Source organism: Phyllopteryx taeniolatus, chromosome 1 (assembly GCF_024500385.1).
Source record: "Phyllopteryx taeniolatus isolate TA_2022b chromosome 1, UOR_Ptae_1.2, whole genome shotgun sequence".
NCBI lineage: Eukaryota > Metazoa > Chordata > Actinopteri > Syngnathiformes > Syngnathidae > Phyllopteryx > Phyllopteryx taeniolatus.
Genome location: NC_084502.1, coordinates 17,902,774 through 17,919,600, shown reverse-complemented (window position 1 = coordinate 17,919,600; position 16,827 = coordinate 17,902,774). Strand labels below are relative to the sequence as shown.

General features: G+C 42.5%; 1 protein-coding gene across 2 annotated transcripts; it reads right to left on the bottom strand.

Moving 5' to 3' along the window:
• Positions 1 to 10,031: 10,031 nt before the first annotated feature.
• On the bottom strand, positions 10,032 to 13,388 carry pou3f3b (POU class 3 homeobox 3b). Of its 2 annotated transcripts, none has more exons than XM_061777082.1 (2): positions 11,462 to 13,388; positions 10,032 to 11,080 (listed from the first exon to the last, which is right to left on the bottom strand). In XM_061777082.1, the coding sequence occupies exons 1-2, from the start codon at positions 12,695 to 12,697 to the stop codon at positions 10,982 to 10,984; spliced, it is 1,335 nt and encodes a 444-aa protein (XP_061633066.1). In that variant the 5' UTR covers positions 12,698 to 13,388; the 3' UTR covers positions 10,032 to 10,981. The 2 variants fall into 2 exon arrangements, with proteins under 2 accessions (XP_061633066.1, XP_061633075.1); XM_061777091.1 differs by having other exon boundaries at positions 11,471 to 13,388.
• Positions 13,389 to 16,827: the final 3,439 nt, after the last annotated feature.

Genomic DNA, 16,827 nt, shown 5'->3' with positions numbered 1-16,827 from the left:
CTCCAAAGTACAAGTTCTTGGTTTTTGGTGCAGATGAAATTGTATTTTAACAAGGCATTTCTGAATGTAAATAGGCAAATAGTGCAGGAGGATTGTTAGCTCATAAAATTATTGTTGAAATTTTGTTTGCGTGTGTGATTTTATGTGCTTACTTTTGGCATGACATGGGTTGAAACAGCTATTCATATACGGTAGTAGTAGTATTCAATTATTTGCGGTCAATTGTGAAACATGATGTCATTCATTTGAAGTAATGTTTGAGAGAATTACTAGCTTTTGCTGTGCATTTTAAATGTTTTGTTAATGTAAGTGTTTTGTCAGCAAAATACTTCTTTTGGGTCCAAATACTTGCGTTAGCTGCGTTTAGTGAGCACAAGGCACTTTTTCCACCAAAATAATCATGATCATAATCAAAATAATTTTTTGATAGTAAAATGCACTTTACCTGTTTTTCAAAAGATCTCTGGAACTGTGTGAAGTACCATCCTGTTTCAAACGCTCTCCCATCAACCCAGTCTACAAGAAACCTGTAATATGGGGTCTGAATGACTACAGGCCTGTTGGCCTGACATCTGTGGTCTTGAAGTCCTTTGAACACCTCATGCTGGACAACCTCAAGAGCGTCACAGGACCTCCGCTTCACCTTGTGCAGTCTGTGGATGATGCAGTCAACATGGGACTGCACTTGATCTTAGAACAACTTGACAGTGCAGGGACCTATGTGAGGATCCTGCTTGTGAATGCCATCAACACCATAATTCCCAAACTACTGTCCTCCAAGCTTCTCCAGCTCAGCATCTTGCCTGCCATCTGCCAGTGGCAGTGCCATTTATAGCTTCCTGACGGGCAGGACACACCAGGTGAGGCTGGGTGACACCACCTCATCCACACACACCATCAGTACCGGGGCCCCCCAGGATGCATCTTCTCGCTGCTCTTCTCTCTCTACACGAACGATTGCACCTCAACGCACCCGCTGTCAAACTCCTCAAGTTTACAGACCACACCATAGTCATTGGCTTCATAAAAGACAGTGACGAGTCGTATCAACCGGAAGTGGAGCCGCTGGAGCTGTGGTGCGGCCGACACAACCTGCAGCTGAACACGCTCGAGACTGTAGAGATGATCGTGGAGGCATCTTTCGCCACAGCTGCCCCTCACGATGTCCAACTGCCAACCGTTGAGACCTTCAAGTTCCTGGGAATTACAGTTACTCAGGACCTGCAGTGGAAGACCAACATCAACTCAGTCCTCAAAAAGGCCCAGCAGAGGATGTACCTCTTGCGGCCTCTGAGGAAGCATAGCCTGCCACAGGAGCTGTTGAGGCAGTTCTACACAGCAGTCATTAAATCAGTCCTGTGTTCATCCATCACAGTCTGGTTTGGTGTTGCCATAAAAAAGGACAAAGTCAAGACTGCAATGGACAAAAAGGACTGCTGAATAAATCTTCGGTACCCTCCCCCCATCCACTCTTGAGGACTTGCATGCTACCAGAACTAAGACAAGAGCATGCAAAATGTCCTTGGACCCTCCACATCCTGGTCACCACCTCAGGTAGGCACTATGGAACAATACAAAGCAAAACCAGCAGACATTCCAACAGGTTCTTCCCTCTTGCCATTAACCAATTACAGTAACCTGTTGACTTACATTTCCATTGTGTCATGCTGCCAATTTTTAACATATCTGTTCAGACACTACCACATTATTTGTGGACTCACTGTAGTAGTCTCATCACTCTGCACTATTTGCATTTCTGTTGGTGACCAATACTGGCCACTCATGCACTTGAGAACTATCTGCACCCATTTTGCACAATTCTCATAGTTCCAGATTATCACACTATTAGTCCCTTTAAACTGCTTAAATTTCTTCAATTTTTTCACAATTGTCATTGTATCAGCATTACCACATTACTGGTAACCTTCCATTGCTCAATGTCTCTCCGTAGTGTGTTTTTTATGTCCTAAAAGTATATTTTGTCACAGTGGCTGTCTCTTGTCGTACTAGAGTGGCTCCAACTACCCCAGACAAATTCCTTGTGTGTTTTTGACATACTTGGCAAATAAATAGGATTCTGATACTGATTTTGTTTGTGAAGTCCCAAATTTTGCAGTTTGTGCTGAATGTTTTGAGAAATGTACCAGTTGTTGTGCAAATGGTAAAGCCGATTGAGAAAAACTGTAATTCCTATTGGAAAATTGCTTCAAAAAGAAGAGATCAAGATTTAGCATGTCCCAGAAAGGATTGCATTTAATATAACATGTTTCAATTTAATGTTTTTATTCTTGTTATGATTGCTGCTTTTTCATAATTTGATATTTTCTATCCATGGAATGAGACAAAAATAGACATCTCTATAAATTATTTTACTTCCCCACATTTAGGAAAAGAGACGTTTGAGTGGAGTTACACCTTAACAGTTGACAAATTACAGTGCTTATTGGATCGAGGAACTGTCTGCAGGGTTAATATGCACAGTTGATCTTGCAATTGATCTTCTGAACATGACCGCATCAATTTGAAATACTATGCCTCGCTTGTGACTCGACATCATGGGATGGGACTAGAACTTCTCTGGGAAGAAAACCGCTGCAAGAAATCAGCAGGGACAATATTAACAAGAAAATCTGCAAGCTTTTTCTCAACACTGATCAGAAGGCCGAGGACTACCACTGTGCTCCTTAACATCTGGCCGGGCAATTTGACGATGTAGAAAGGTTAAACCACTAAAATTGAATATTTGCCCAGAGGGGTGAAGGGACCGCAATTACAAGGTCCACTCGGCTGGGCTAATCAGCTAATAGCGCGTACCAGGGGCTCAACTGCCCCAATAAGCCCTGATCAGAAACACTGTTCTCTGCCTCTGCTGTTTACTTATTAAACCTTGTTCCCATGTTTAAGGGCGCCTATGCAGCCTCTGGCCCTAAAAGCCCCAAGGCTACATTTAGCTCTTGACGCTACTTTTAAATGGGACCACACCGTTTGGCAAGAGAGCAGCCAGTGAGTTAATCAGTATCTGAGGGTTTTGTTGAGGAATGATCTCAAATTACTTTCACCCCAATCTGGCAGGCATTAACACCTTGGGAAGCATAGGTAGGAATTTGCACCCTGAGTTGGCACTCAAAGTACAGATGTGTGACAAAGGCCTAGGCTCTGATGATATGTGTGTTGTCGATGTAACGAAATTGTTGTACACAAGTATAGAGTGCAGGATTAGTGTAGCGGATATCAGAACCGTCTGGTGTGCAACACTTTTGAACGATGCTCGGGGAACAATTACTGGTAATTAAATATGTGCCAGTTACTGGAAAAAGATAATTATGTCCTTGGTGTATAGCACCAATTAATTACTTTTATTTCAGTGAGCAAAGCTTTTAAATGGCAACGGAAGCCACTCCGATACCGCCAGTGTTTGAGTGCAAGCAGCCTCTGTGTTTGCTTTTGTACACTATTGCACATTTCACAGATGTTGCAGCAGTGTGATAGTAAAAGTGCACGTCTCTTTACCTCCTTCCTCTTAAGCAGGAAACATTGACGCTTGAGAGGAGCTGCGTCTCGCTAAGAGGATTGGTCAGATTGGAGGAATCATGAGCTTCATCCTCAACTTTCTATGCTTCCTGCTCCTCAACAGGCCAAGATTACCTGGAAACCTTTTCCGCATCACAGCACCAGCCGAGACCGAGCATCCGCATGCTCACATATCGGTGGAAACTGTGGGGATTATCACACTCGTTTGTAGCGGCGCAGGTCTATAATGTCTAACCTGCAAGTGCCTGCGGCCTATCATTAGTAATCTATTAAATCCAGTGGCTAGAAATGGTTACACCAACAAATGTGGCTGGTGCCTGTTTTCCAGTCTGCCTTTTGCTTTGGTTAATGAGATAGAAGGGCCCAAGTGCTCTCTTTTCCTTCACCTCATCTTTTTCTGCCGGCTCGCTCTTCTCTGCAGCATCTGTTTAATCCAGGCACCCACGCCTCAGCCTGTCAGAAATGTTTTGTGTGTCTAAAAGTGTGCGCGCACATGTTCTTAATGTCATTTATGAGCTTGTATGCTTGAATGGCCACAACAAAACATTTCCTGCTAGGAGTTTTGCAGCCAAAGATCAACTTATATTATTTTTTTTTATCATGCACACACTCTTTCTGCTTACTGTAGCTGGGAAGTTGACAGCCTACACAATTTTGCACAGACAGAAAACGATGCACAACACATCAACAATCAAACTGTGGAGACTATTTCATTTTGAGCATTGCGGCCCTGACATCCTGCAATGATTTTTACAAGTACAGTGCTGTACTTAAAAATATCTGTACTGTTGAAGTTGCTTTTGAGGGACAGAGACTTTGAGACTAACTACTTGCTGGTTGTACTATGATGCTTTGTATCATATTAAATGTGATTCTGATGTAATTGAACTGTTGCAATTCGGCCCTCTTAAACTTAATGAGACTTTTTCCTGGTTAAATAAAGGATAAGAGCCGCAGTAACTCAGTTCTGCAATTGACTGGTGCTCAGTCCAGGGTGTATCCTGCCTCTCGCCAAAAGTCAGCTGTCATAGGCTCCAGCTCACCCCAATGAGGACAAGTGGTATAGAAAGTGGATGGATGGATGAACCAGTTCATGCATGCAAAACAATTAGCCATGTGATGTCATCTGTCGCCAGTAACCTTAGAAGTGTGCAGAGGGGGGGCGAGTGTCGCAGCAGGTTTGCCTGGCTCCCGATCTAAGCGGTATTGACAAACCCATCAGAGCTGGTGATGTATCAGGCTCCCTGCTCACTCCCCAATGACTCACCCTCCCTCTGCTGTCACCAAGGTAACCGCCGCCAGGGCCAACTGCCTGGCGGGACAGTCCACAACCAACCATAGCATACATGTCACTTTCAGACCGCCCCCTCCCCCCACCTCTGTCCCAAAAATAAAGGATAAAAAGAAAAACTTTGTCTACTGGCATGTCATCAAGTGGGATGGTTGCTGGTGGCACACACACACTGGCCACAAAATGTATACCTGTCTGCCCTATAATGGGATCCCAGAACTCCATGAAAAGTTTTTCTCCAACAGGGGTGTCAAATTCATTTTTGTCATGAGCCACATTGTAGTTATTGTTTCCTTCAGAGGGCAATAATGACTGAACCCGTCATATAGAAAATCACTGGCCTATGGCAAAAACCTCGTGTCCAAAATTAGTTATTTTCACATTTTTTTACAAATCGATACTATTGGTCAGTCCCCATTATTATTATTATTATTATTTTTTTTTTTTACAAATTATTGACCATTATAAAGTGTTGAAAATATTTTGCTCTCATTGACAATGCAACATTTATGACTCAATAATCCTGCAACTTTTGGGGTTTCCTGAAAAGTATTGGTTTTGGCACACATAACCAGTGACACACATCAATTCATGAATAACTAGTTTAGAAATCTGGGATTGCGAATTCAAATCCGGGCTGCGACCGTTCTGTTTTGCGCGACTCCGGCTTCCTCCCACATTCCCGAAAAAAAAAACCATGCATATTCGATTTATTGATGACTAAATTGTCCTTAGGTGTGAAAGTGTGTGTGAATGGTTTGTCTTTTTGTGACCTGTGATTGACAGGCAGGCGGTCCAGTGTGTAACCTGCCTCTCACTCAAAGTCAGCTGGGATAGACTTCAGCTGACCTTGGACCCCGCACTGTAAAAAAAAAAAAAAATCTGTAGCTTTTAACGTACAATATCTGGCAGCTGGGTTGCCAGAATTTTTACAGAATACCCTGTATATTTTACAGTATAGAAATGTGTAACATTAAGATGGTGCTAATAAAACTAATCATTTGAAATTGTCAGTAATCAGGCAGCGTTTTGCATTTAAAATTAAAAATTATGTAATGTACAGGCCAGATTTGATTCCCAGGCCTTGAGTTTGACACCTGTGTGACTTACAGAGACATTCATGCTTAACAGAGTCAGAGGTGATGAACTATAAACTACATTTAATAATTATAATAAACATTGTTGAATTAATACACTTCTGTTTAAACTGTGCATTATTATATTTGTGAAGACAGAGGTCATTACGTGTTGTGTGTGTCTTTGTGTTCATATTACAAATGATGCTACAAAAAGATGCCCACCAATGATTGTTTTAGCCGACCCAAACCATTTGAAACTTCTCTCACTGAACAGCAATATTAATTTACTATCTTGTTAATGTTTCTTACTTTTTTATGTGCTTTTGGTCTGTACCACATTGTTTTCAAAAGCTAAATCATAAGTTGCAAGGTTGTGGCAGAGAACCAGCACCGATATGCTGTACATTATAAGACGATAATCATAACATCAGTGACTACTAGTCCTCAAAATATCATTGTGGCCTTCCAATACATGAGGAGCAGAAAAGTCACATGTGTCAACTGTAAAAGATGTGAAAGATCACTAACTAGCTTCCTGGTTCCCTTGGCAACGATTAAACCGTGTCAAGAATCTTTTGTCGGGATCATCAGGCGGTTATTTAACCCTCGGATTGACTGCAAAGAAACAAAGCTGCCTGTAAACACCAATTTACATATATATATATATAAAAATCTGGCTTTTACTTCATTAGCTTGTCATATATTAGCTGGTCAGCTCATGTGATAATAATCACCTTTTTTTTTAATGGGCCAGCCGTGACCCAATGGTTAAGATCATCGCCTACCACCGTGGGGACTTAGGTTCAAGACCCCAATCGGACCATCCACCAACATCTCCCGGACAACCGGCTGTGGTGTCCTTGAGCAAGACACCGATACCTCAAAACTGCTCCCCGGGCGCTTAAGTTGTCCAGTGTGTTCCACTAAGCGTGTGCTTACTGCAATGGGTAAAACGCAGAGTACAAATGTCTTGTGCATGCATGCATGTTCATGATAATAAAGATGGTTATTCTTCTTTTTCATATATATATATATATATATACACACATCTAATTTAAATATATGGAACATATGTGGTACTAAAATATTACGCGCTCAAATGTCAACCTTATCCTCTAATTTATTTGAAACTGTACTGTACATGAATGTCCTTTTAAATACAAGAGTCGTATCAAGTGACCACTGGGCGGCGCTGCAGGGTCACAGATTTCCTGTGCTGCGGTTTCTCCTGTATTACATTGGGTTCGTTTGCAGATGATCTTTGATAACATAATCATTGTTTTTAGAAATAATAATTGTATTATTGTTGAAATGAATTTTAATATTTTTTTATTAAATATATCATATATTTATAAATAAATACATTACAATATTAGATTTAATATAAGAAAATAGCTGCAAAAAGGATTACATCACGCTTCACAACTGCACCAGATAAATAATATAAAATTAAGGGAGTTTAACAAAGGAATTAGATAAATGTACATTAATTAAAATTTTAATCTGAATACTCCAATCCTCCCCAAATCATTCGCTGTTCGGTAACTTTTTTTGCATTGTGACACGCTTCATGTTTGAGGTAAATTACTGTTCAGGCATTTTTGTTTTCTTCCATTAAGTATAAACGCGGACAGTAACAGCGCCCGAAGCACTTCCTTATCAATAAATAAATATAGATAGATAGATAGATAGATAGATAGATAGATAGATAGATAGATAGATAGATAGATAGATAGATAGATAGATAGATAGATAGATAGATAGATAGATAGATAGATAGATAGATAGATAGATAGATAGATCGGTAGAGAGAGAAAACCGTGTGTTTGCTTGATGATTGATGAATTTTGATTTAGCACGGTATTGCATCCCCCCCTCTCTTTTTTTTGGTTTGGAACCGCGGTTGTAAAGCAAAAATAGAAGAAAAAGGAAAAAGAGACAGATTAGATGAAGGGCCCCTCCTCTACCTCAGCACGCTGCTTGTTCCCAACACCGTGACCTTCACAATTTATGGAGAGGAACCCCCGAGATTCACGTAATTTCTACAACATCCTGATGCTGCCGCACAAATTCCACCTATGTTCGCTTGTCCTTCTCTTTTGATGTAGCGTACACCAAAAATACTAAACGCAACTTTAACATATAGACAATAATACTAATTGTTTATTGTTTTAATCATTTATGGCAAAGGAGTACAATGTGTGTCTGATGGGATTTGTTTAAAACACACGTTTTTATGGTAAATTAAATTTTAATTGGTTGACAATTCACACATTACAGGCAACCATTTACTGGTCATTTATATTACTGCCCGTAATGCTTGGAATAATGTGAAACGGTTTGGCAAGAGGTGAGTGTTTATAGATCTGCGAGCAATGATGCTGACAAATAAACTGGCACAATAAAATTAATTTAAAATCACTGCAAATACGAGCAGTCTTGAGCATTGGTTATTTTCTCTGTTTAGAAGACTCGGAATAATTAATAATCATGCTCCACGCGTGGACTCTCTATTTCCAAAAGGAAATGTGAAAATATACAAGCGCTGATGTCGTGTAAAGCCATATGGTAATACTATATAATTAAACATGCATTCAATAATAGTGCAGCGAAATCAACCTTATCAGGACCTAATAATTAATTGGCCCTACTCAATATTCATGTCGTGTAGTGTAACACGGCCTTTATTAGATGTTATTGCTTAAGCGCTACAGATAAAATATTAATCAGGGCAATTATTTTTTATGACACGCGCAGCAATGGCTTTTCTGTCGGATACTGATTGAAATATTAGCGGCAATTAGATGTTTAAAAGTTTGCTTTGCGCGAGAAATCCCACCAGATCCCGGACAAAGTCGTTTTAGGAGCAGAGTGGTGTGACTGGAGCTGCTTCGATTATTGGGCTCCCAGGGCCTCACGAGCACGCACCCACGCAAACGCACACACCGCTGCCAACATTGGCTTGAAGAGCCATGGAAAAAAAAAAGCCAAAGCTCTTTGCAGAATAGGCGGATCAAAACCCATTATGAGATTTTAAGCTGGTTTTGTGTCGGGCCCGCTTGAATCTCTCACCAGATTGGGGTATTTGTGCACAAGCAAGGGATGCTTGTGCGTGGAGAATGTTCATGTGTCAGCAAAACACGCAGTGTTGTCAAGTTGGGGGACTTTTCTCAAGTAGAAATGGACAAAAAAAAAAACACAAGCGACATTATTTTAATTTTGACTTGAAATTAAACGCTTCGCACCATCGTGTTGAAAAGAAAGAATAAAAATCGTCAGTGATGAGAAAGCGATTGAAAGAAAATAAAGTTTGATGTGACTTGCACGGGAGCGCCATCCCCAGTAACGGAAACAAAGACCTGCTGCTAAGTGATCATTGAATTCGGTTGCTAAGCAACTAGTGCGAGAACTCATCCGCGAAATTCAAACCGTGCATCGCAAGGACACGTTCTGTGAGTTCTGGCGAGCGGCTGGAAAGAAAAAGTTTTTAACAGCCACCAAGACACGTGACTCGCACAAACGATTCAACTTTACCAGCGCTCACACATAGGGCAACATAGGATGGGAACAAACAATTTGGGACCCTGGAATAATCTAAATTTGGCCTGCAGCTATTGAAACACACCAATGACCTCAAATACAAAGACACCACAGGCCACGTCCAGTTAAACGTTGGCGGAAAAAGCAAAAAGAATTCATTTTGCCGTTTAATACACGTTTTATTTGGATGGATACGCTGATGAAGCACCCTGCAATTATGACTATATAATACGACAACGCACGCTATTAGTTCATCCGAATGAATTCTTTCTCCCCACGTATGCAAACTGCAAATGGGCCACAAGAAAGTTGGGATGTTATTGGGTCTGAAGGTGCTTCACTTGTAAACAAACGACTGGCTTGCTCCCTTTAAACGCTGCTGCATTAACGCCAACATACATTAAAAAAAAAAAAACATTTCTTACAATGTGTTTTAAATCTTCTCAAATACATTATTTTAGACTCAAAATATGCTGCTTTGCACTATAGCATTCGATTTTATTCGGTGAATTCAACAAAAGAGCACACCCCAAGCAGTATAATATAATAAAATAAATAATGGTGTAAATGTAACACACAAAATGGCTGCATTTCATTCTAACAAATTTATTGTGTCTCAATCAGCTCGTACGGAACCACTACTGAAATTAAATTACAATCAAATAATCACATCAAAATATACCAACAACGGCAGCTTGTGATGATTTGTGCTCCTCCAGAATTAAAAAAAAAAAAAAAGAGAGAGAAAGAAACGAGAAAGAGAAAATATAACAAGAAAGCGTCTCACACAAGTCCATGGGGGGAAAATAAATTACCGTTTGGAATAATTCATAGGTATTCCGAATAAAATATTAAAACAAATCAAAATAAAAAGTAAATAATTCAGATCAGTATCTGATCTCGTGATCTATATTGCCGGCTTTACACAGTTGTTTATTAAAACCTACCAAAGAATACTGCTTAGAAAGGGCAGCATTAATAATATGTCCACAGCACCCACTCAGTCACACTTGGCAAAACATTTTTAGATGTCCCCCCCCCCCCCCCCCCCCCCCCCCCCCCCCGGCTCCTCAAATAAGTGCAGCTGAAGTCTTTGACAAATGTCTCTATTTGCTGAAATATAAACGGGGAGAAGAAGAATCCACAACGACGTCAGCGTCCTTTAAATAATAAGAAAATAAATGCCACGTGAAAGGAAAATGATCTTTGAGATCAGGCGGGTTTTGGGGAGCAGTCCACTTTCTGTCTTTTTTTGTTTTTTTTTGTCGTGGAAAAAACAATCCCTGATCCTTCGAATGTGAATGACAAATACAACAAGGAAGCTTGGTGGATCTCGTTCTCCTACTGTTGTTAAAGCGGGACAGTCCCATGTTTAAATGTATACACACAAAAAAAAGCTTGGCCCTTTGTCTCGATCCCATACAGGACAGTGGTCGTTGTTTTGGAGGGTGGGTGGGGGGCATCAAAACAACACTTGGTGATGGCGGTGTGGGGTGTGTGTTGGGGGGGGGGGGGGGGTGGGGGGTCTCTTGGTGTGTCCTCAATGCGCCAAAATTACCTGGTGGAATGAACTTGTGGTTGTCACCCTCTGGTCGCTCGCCTCACTTGCATCTTTTAAGTAATCTACTAAAAAATGCCCCTGAAAGAAACAAGCAGAAGGAACCTTTTAGGTTAAGACATTTCAGGGCCCTGAAGAAGATGCGTTTGTTGTGAAGGGGGTTGGGAGGGAAAGCGGTTCAAGGTTCTCTTTGTTTTTCTCTCTCTCTCTCTCTTTCTCTCTCTCTGCTGAAAAATAGATTACACTTTTTTTTTTTTTGCAGTCTCATTCACATTCCCTCACAATCACAGTATCAAAATGCTGCTATCTTGGCGATAGTCTGTGCGTGTGTGTTTTTGTTTGTTTGTTTGTTTGTTTGTTTAATCAGTCTAATCGGATATAAAATATTCTGCTGTGCTGCTCTCATGTTTCACTGAACATTCGTTTGCAGTCCATGGAGGGGGGCGGTGTTTCTGCACTCACATTGCCGACCTGAGAGTACACATCCTCCGGCGTCTGCGCCACTCCCGGGGGCGTCATCCGCTTTTCCTTCTGTCTCCTATTGCAAAACCACACTCTGACCACCTCCTTCTCCAGCTGCAGGTTGTCCGCCAGGGTGCCGATTTCCTGGGCCGAGGGCTTGGGACACTTGAGGAAGTGGCTCTCCAGGGCTCCCTTGACGCTCACCTCGATGGACGTGCGCTTCTTTCTCTTCCTCCCCTGCGCGGCGATCTTGTCGATGCTGGTGGGGCTGCCGGTGGACGAGTCGGCCTCCTCCAGCCACTTGTTCAGCAGCGGCTTGAGCTTGCACATGTTCTTGAAACTGAGCTGCAGAGCCTCGAATCTGCAGATGGTCGTCTGGGAGAAGACGTTGCCGTAGAGCGTGCCCAGCGCCAGGCCCACGTCCGCCTGCGTGAAGCCCAGTTTGATCCTCCGCTGCTTGAACTGCTTGGCGAACTGCTCCAGGTCGTCAGAGGTCGGCGTGTCGTCGTCTGAGTGTGGGTCGTGGCTGTTGACGCCGCCGTGGTGCTGGTGGTGGGGATGATGCTGGTGGTGGTGGTGGTGGTGGCTGCCGTGGTCCAGATCCGGGGTGTCGCCCCTCACCAAGCCGGGGTGCACCAGGCTCTGGCTGCCGGGGCTGAGCATGCCGTTCACAGTGAAGCCGCCCGGCTGGGAGTAGATGAGCGACTGCTGCTGCTGCTGCTGCTGCTGCTGCTGCCCACCGGATATGGAGTTCATGTGCGCTGCAGTGCTGCTGCCCCAAGCCCCGGCGTGCGTCTGGTGGGGCGCTAAGTGAGGCGGCACCGGCGGCCGGTGGTGAAGCGCCGTGCCCGTGTGCAGGTCGTCTCTGGCGGAGTTTTTCACGTCTTGCTGCTGCGGACTAGCCGTCATGCCGACCGGGCTCGACGACCAGGGGGCGCCGGCTTCGGCTGCGGCCACCGCGGCGGCTGCTGCTGCGGCGGCGGCGTGCGGGAGAGAGGTCACCCACTGGTGGGCATGGCTCAGCATGTGACCCCCGTTGCTCGCTGCCATTGCGCCTTGCATAAAGTCACTTTGCACCATCTTAATCGAAGGGTCTCCTCTGTAGCCCCCAGAGCCCGAGGTGACAGCAGCACTGCCCGGCTGCATGCCACCGCCTCCCGAGTCAGAGTGCACGATGGAGCCGGACGATAAGATGCTATTGCTGCCCAGATATGGATTGGAAGCCGCGGTGGCCATTCCGTCAAGCCTTATGAATATGTTGTGGCTAGCCCCCTCCCTTTCTACAGTCACTTCTTTCTTCTCGGCAAATTATATCTCATGAATTATTCAAAGTTCAAAAAGTATGGCTTGCCACACACCACACGTGCATGCGTAAATACGCCAAAAAGATGGTTGCGGAAAACTGAATAAAATCCGCATGCATTTACAGCATTCGGGCCAGCTGAGCGTGGAGATGGACGAATACAAACTCCTTTTTCTCAAAAGTCCTCTTAAACCATGTGCGGTCCGTGTGAGCAGTTTGGCGGGTGAAAATGTGGACATTAAAATTCAATTGTGAATGGAAAAACAAGCGTTGTCCCATACAAACTTTTGGTGATCAGAAAAAAATAAATAAATAAACAGCCTTGCAAAGTGTCCACAGAGTCCCAGTTTATGTTCCCTTTGGATGTTAAAAAAACAACAACCCATGAGCGGTCGAGTCCTTTTGTAATTCAGTCAGATTTCTCCCGCGCTTTATTCTTTTCTCTCTTCTTTTATAGCAGTGAGGAGTCTTTCTCTTTGTTCCGTTTTGATATATTTAAACCTGCCAAACCGCAAACTCCAGTTGAAGTACAATCCGTAGGAACAGTGGAAGGCGCTGCTCACCAGCCTCCTCTCTCATTCGCTTGTTCTCCCTCTCCTCTCTCTCCCTGACTGGTCGTCAAGTCCCGCCCTCCACCCCCAGCCACCTCGCCCCCACCCTCCCACCTCCACCGAAACCCCCCGCCCCCCCAACACGAGGACTCGCGGATGTTTATTCCGTTCCTCTCAGCTGATTGGCTGCCCGGGGAATGATTGGCATGCACGATCAGCCTCGATGCGGGTTTACGAAGACTCCTTCCGGCTGTTCCAATTGGCCAATTCTTAATTGCAGTCCAAACAAAACCTCAGTAGTAAATAAAGTGGAAGCTCATAAAGTGTGACCTCTTTTTGTGTTTGTACAAATTATATACGATTTCCAATAAATCTGCTTGGGAGTACACCTGTTTTGAAGCATCATTTGTCGCATACAAGCCATAACATTAGGAAAGGTCCATTAGATTCAATACAAGAGTGATAATATATATATATATATATATATATATATATATATAAATGTGTGTGTGTGTGTATTAAAAAAAATACTTAACCAAGGTCATGCTTAATTGCAAAGGTATTCATTTAACAAAATGTTTATAATTCTGAGTAACTGCATTCCACAACAGAATCCACAACGACGTCAGCGTCCTTTAAACGCATCTTCATCATTGTTATTAAGAGAGTGAGATATTTTCAAATACTGTACTTTGGTTACACATATCAAATAAAATATATTTTGTACGTTAATCAAAATTAACTGATGTCAAATATCTAATTTTGGTTACACTAATTAAGTTTTCATTATCATTCTATTCTATTCTATGTGATGTGTTTATGTCACCCAGATTTCACCAATAAAACAGAATCTAATCTTCTTGTTATATGTATATCTTCCTCATTAATAGAATGAGGGTTTATTCAAGCCATTAACAATTCTAATGATCTTGCTCACTTGGCCTGATTGTGTAATAGAAGAAGGACTCAACATGGGCTTTTTAATTCCCTGTGGGCAAGGCATACATTGAGCTAACATTCTTGAGCTAACCTAAACGGTTTAATCGAAACAGCAGTGTTCAAATGATCCTACAGGGAAAAAAAGTTCAAATGTACAATATTGTTCAAATGAACTATACATTTGCTGTAATGAACATATCTTTTTATTATAGAATATTAAAGAATTCATTGGGTTCATTTAGTGAAAAATCATTTGTGGAGTGTCACGTTTGAGATTGTTGGTCCATTTGTGAGGTAGCTGACTACTTCCTGCGTGCAGGATGATGACCAGACAAGGGCACATGTTGCCATTACGATTCTGGGAAGTGGACAGTTTTATTGATGCTATAATGACTCAAATGGTGGAGACAAATTTCTGTATCTCTACCTTTATTCAGCTCCTCACCAAAATAAAATGTGTCATCCATGCAACCCTCTACAAGGTTTGTGCACATTGATTTTGTTTTGCATATCATCGGTCGCTCTCCTATTTACTCATGAACTGTCAACAATGTGCGGGCCTCAGACTTCTACACCGTATTGTTTTAATGTGAATGGACATCAGTGTTCCTTCACAAAATGATGCAGACAAATAGCCCAAAATAGGCTTTAAAGCTGGGCTGACCAAACTTTTGTCTTCCAAAGTCCACATATACAAAATCGAAGGTTGCAAGGACCAATTTGATATTCTTCACCTTTAATTTATTTAACAATCTAAAACCAACCCGACAAGCAATTATGCAGTATGTTTTTTATGCAATATAGTTATTTTTGAAACACTGTTATGTCACAACTCTCTGTGAAGTGATAAGGCAAATAGTTGAGGATTTTTTTAAGGCCCAGTATCCCTATAGAATGCAGTGCCCTTACACTGAGCAGATCTCCACATTCAGAACCAAAATAAGAGCAATCTGTACTTAGCTGAAATTTCTTAAACAGTTTCTTGAGGGTAATTATTTTTCAGAAATCGGACCTTGACAATGAGCAGAAATGATAGGAAACCATTATTGCTTCTGAAGTGGAATCATCTTTAGGCATTATGAAGAGAAACTTTGTTACAATTTCAGGTGCAAATAGTTGCTTTGTGTCTTTACATATCTGGTAAAAAAAATTACATTAAACCTATTTATTAATAGCAGTAGTTGTAGTCGTAGTAGTGTCAAGGATGTCTCACCTTTGGGGGACTCTTTTGACAAACTTTTCATACTGTCCTCTCACCTTAAAAATAAATACAAATATAATAGTGATGCATGACATGTCAAATGTTATTTTTAGTCCTGTACATGCTGCTGACCGTAAAAAATGGACAACAGGCCTGAAATGGCCCCTGAGCTATACTTTGGACACCACGGCTTTAAAGCCTTCAACACAGCCTATCCTCTCAAGGTGACCACGAATGACAACCTCATGGGTGTCTGCATCATGCTGTGCCCACCTGCCAGGTAAAGTCCGCCACATAACCCACCCGGATTTGTAGAACATGTCACGCATTAACCCCGAACACTCTCACCAAAGCTCTCCGAATCAAAGATGATGCAATAAGGGACGCTAAAGGGATTTACGGGGCAAGTATAAGACTGCAAGGGCCTGTGTACTCCATGCCAGTGACACCCCCCGTCCCCCACTCTCATCCCAGTAGATTTAATTTGGACCAGGTTCAAAAAACGGAGGGCGCCTCGTGCATTTGTTTACATTGAATAAGCAGGCTTGGGGGCAGAGCCATGGGGCCCACTATTCATTAATATACACTGAGGACTTCTGTCCAAATTACTGATGTTCTGTCCACAAGGCTCCTTGAACGTGCGTCTAGGGCAGACACCAGAAAATAAAATGCAACTAAGCACATATACAAAAACAAAGCAGTCAAAAGGCCACTGTCTGATATCTGACGTGTTTATTTATTTGTTTATTATAAAAGCCCCCCGAGTATCCTGCTGGGGGGGCTCGGTTTTATTATGCATAAAAAAGAAAGGCAGGGGAGAGGGGAAAAATCATCCCCAAGTATAACAAGAGACGAACAGTTAGTGCTGATTTTCATTTGCATAAATTTTCATATATTTTAGCGAAAATAATAGCGGGAGCAGAGGAGAGCTGGTGCTCATTTGAGGCAGAGCAAAGAAAATCTTAGGGAGCAGCAGCCAGTCGCAGGGAAAGGAGATAAGCATTTCCACAAGTCTCCAACCTATGTGCACTTCCCTGGACACGAGGTAAGCCCATTCATTCATCGCTCGCCGGCGAATATTTACAGCTACTTTCAAGGGCATTTGAGCTTCTTCTGCAGCATACGCACTCATTTTGTAACATGTGGGGGAAAAAAAGGCAGTTTCTTTATTCTGAGTGCGTAAAAAATCAATAGCGTTCGCGCCCTAGCCTTGCCGCTTTTATAAAAAAAAGCAGGCAGACGGATAAGTTGCGCAGTTTTGTGCCGATCCTGGAGCGGAGCAAGGGGCCATCAATCACATTTTAAGCAGGGGGAGAGAGCCACATCCCCGGGTGGAATCTTCTGCAGGGATCGCAGAGGCAAGTGCAGTCTC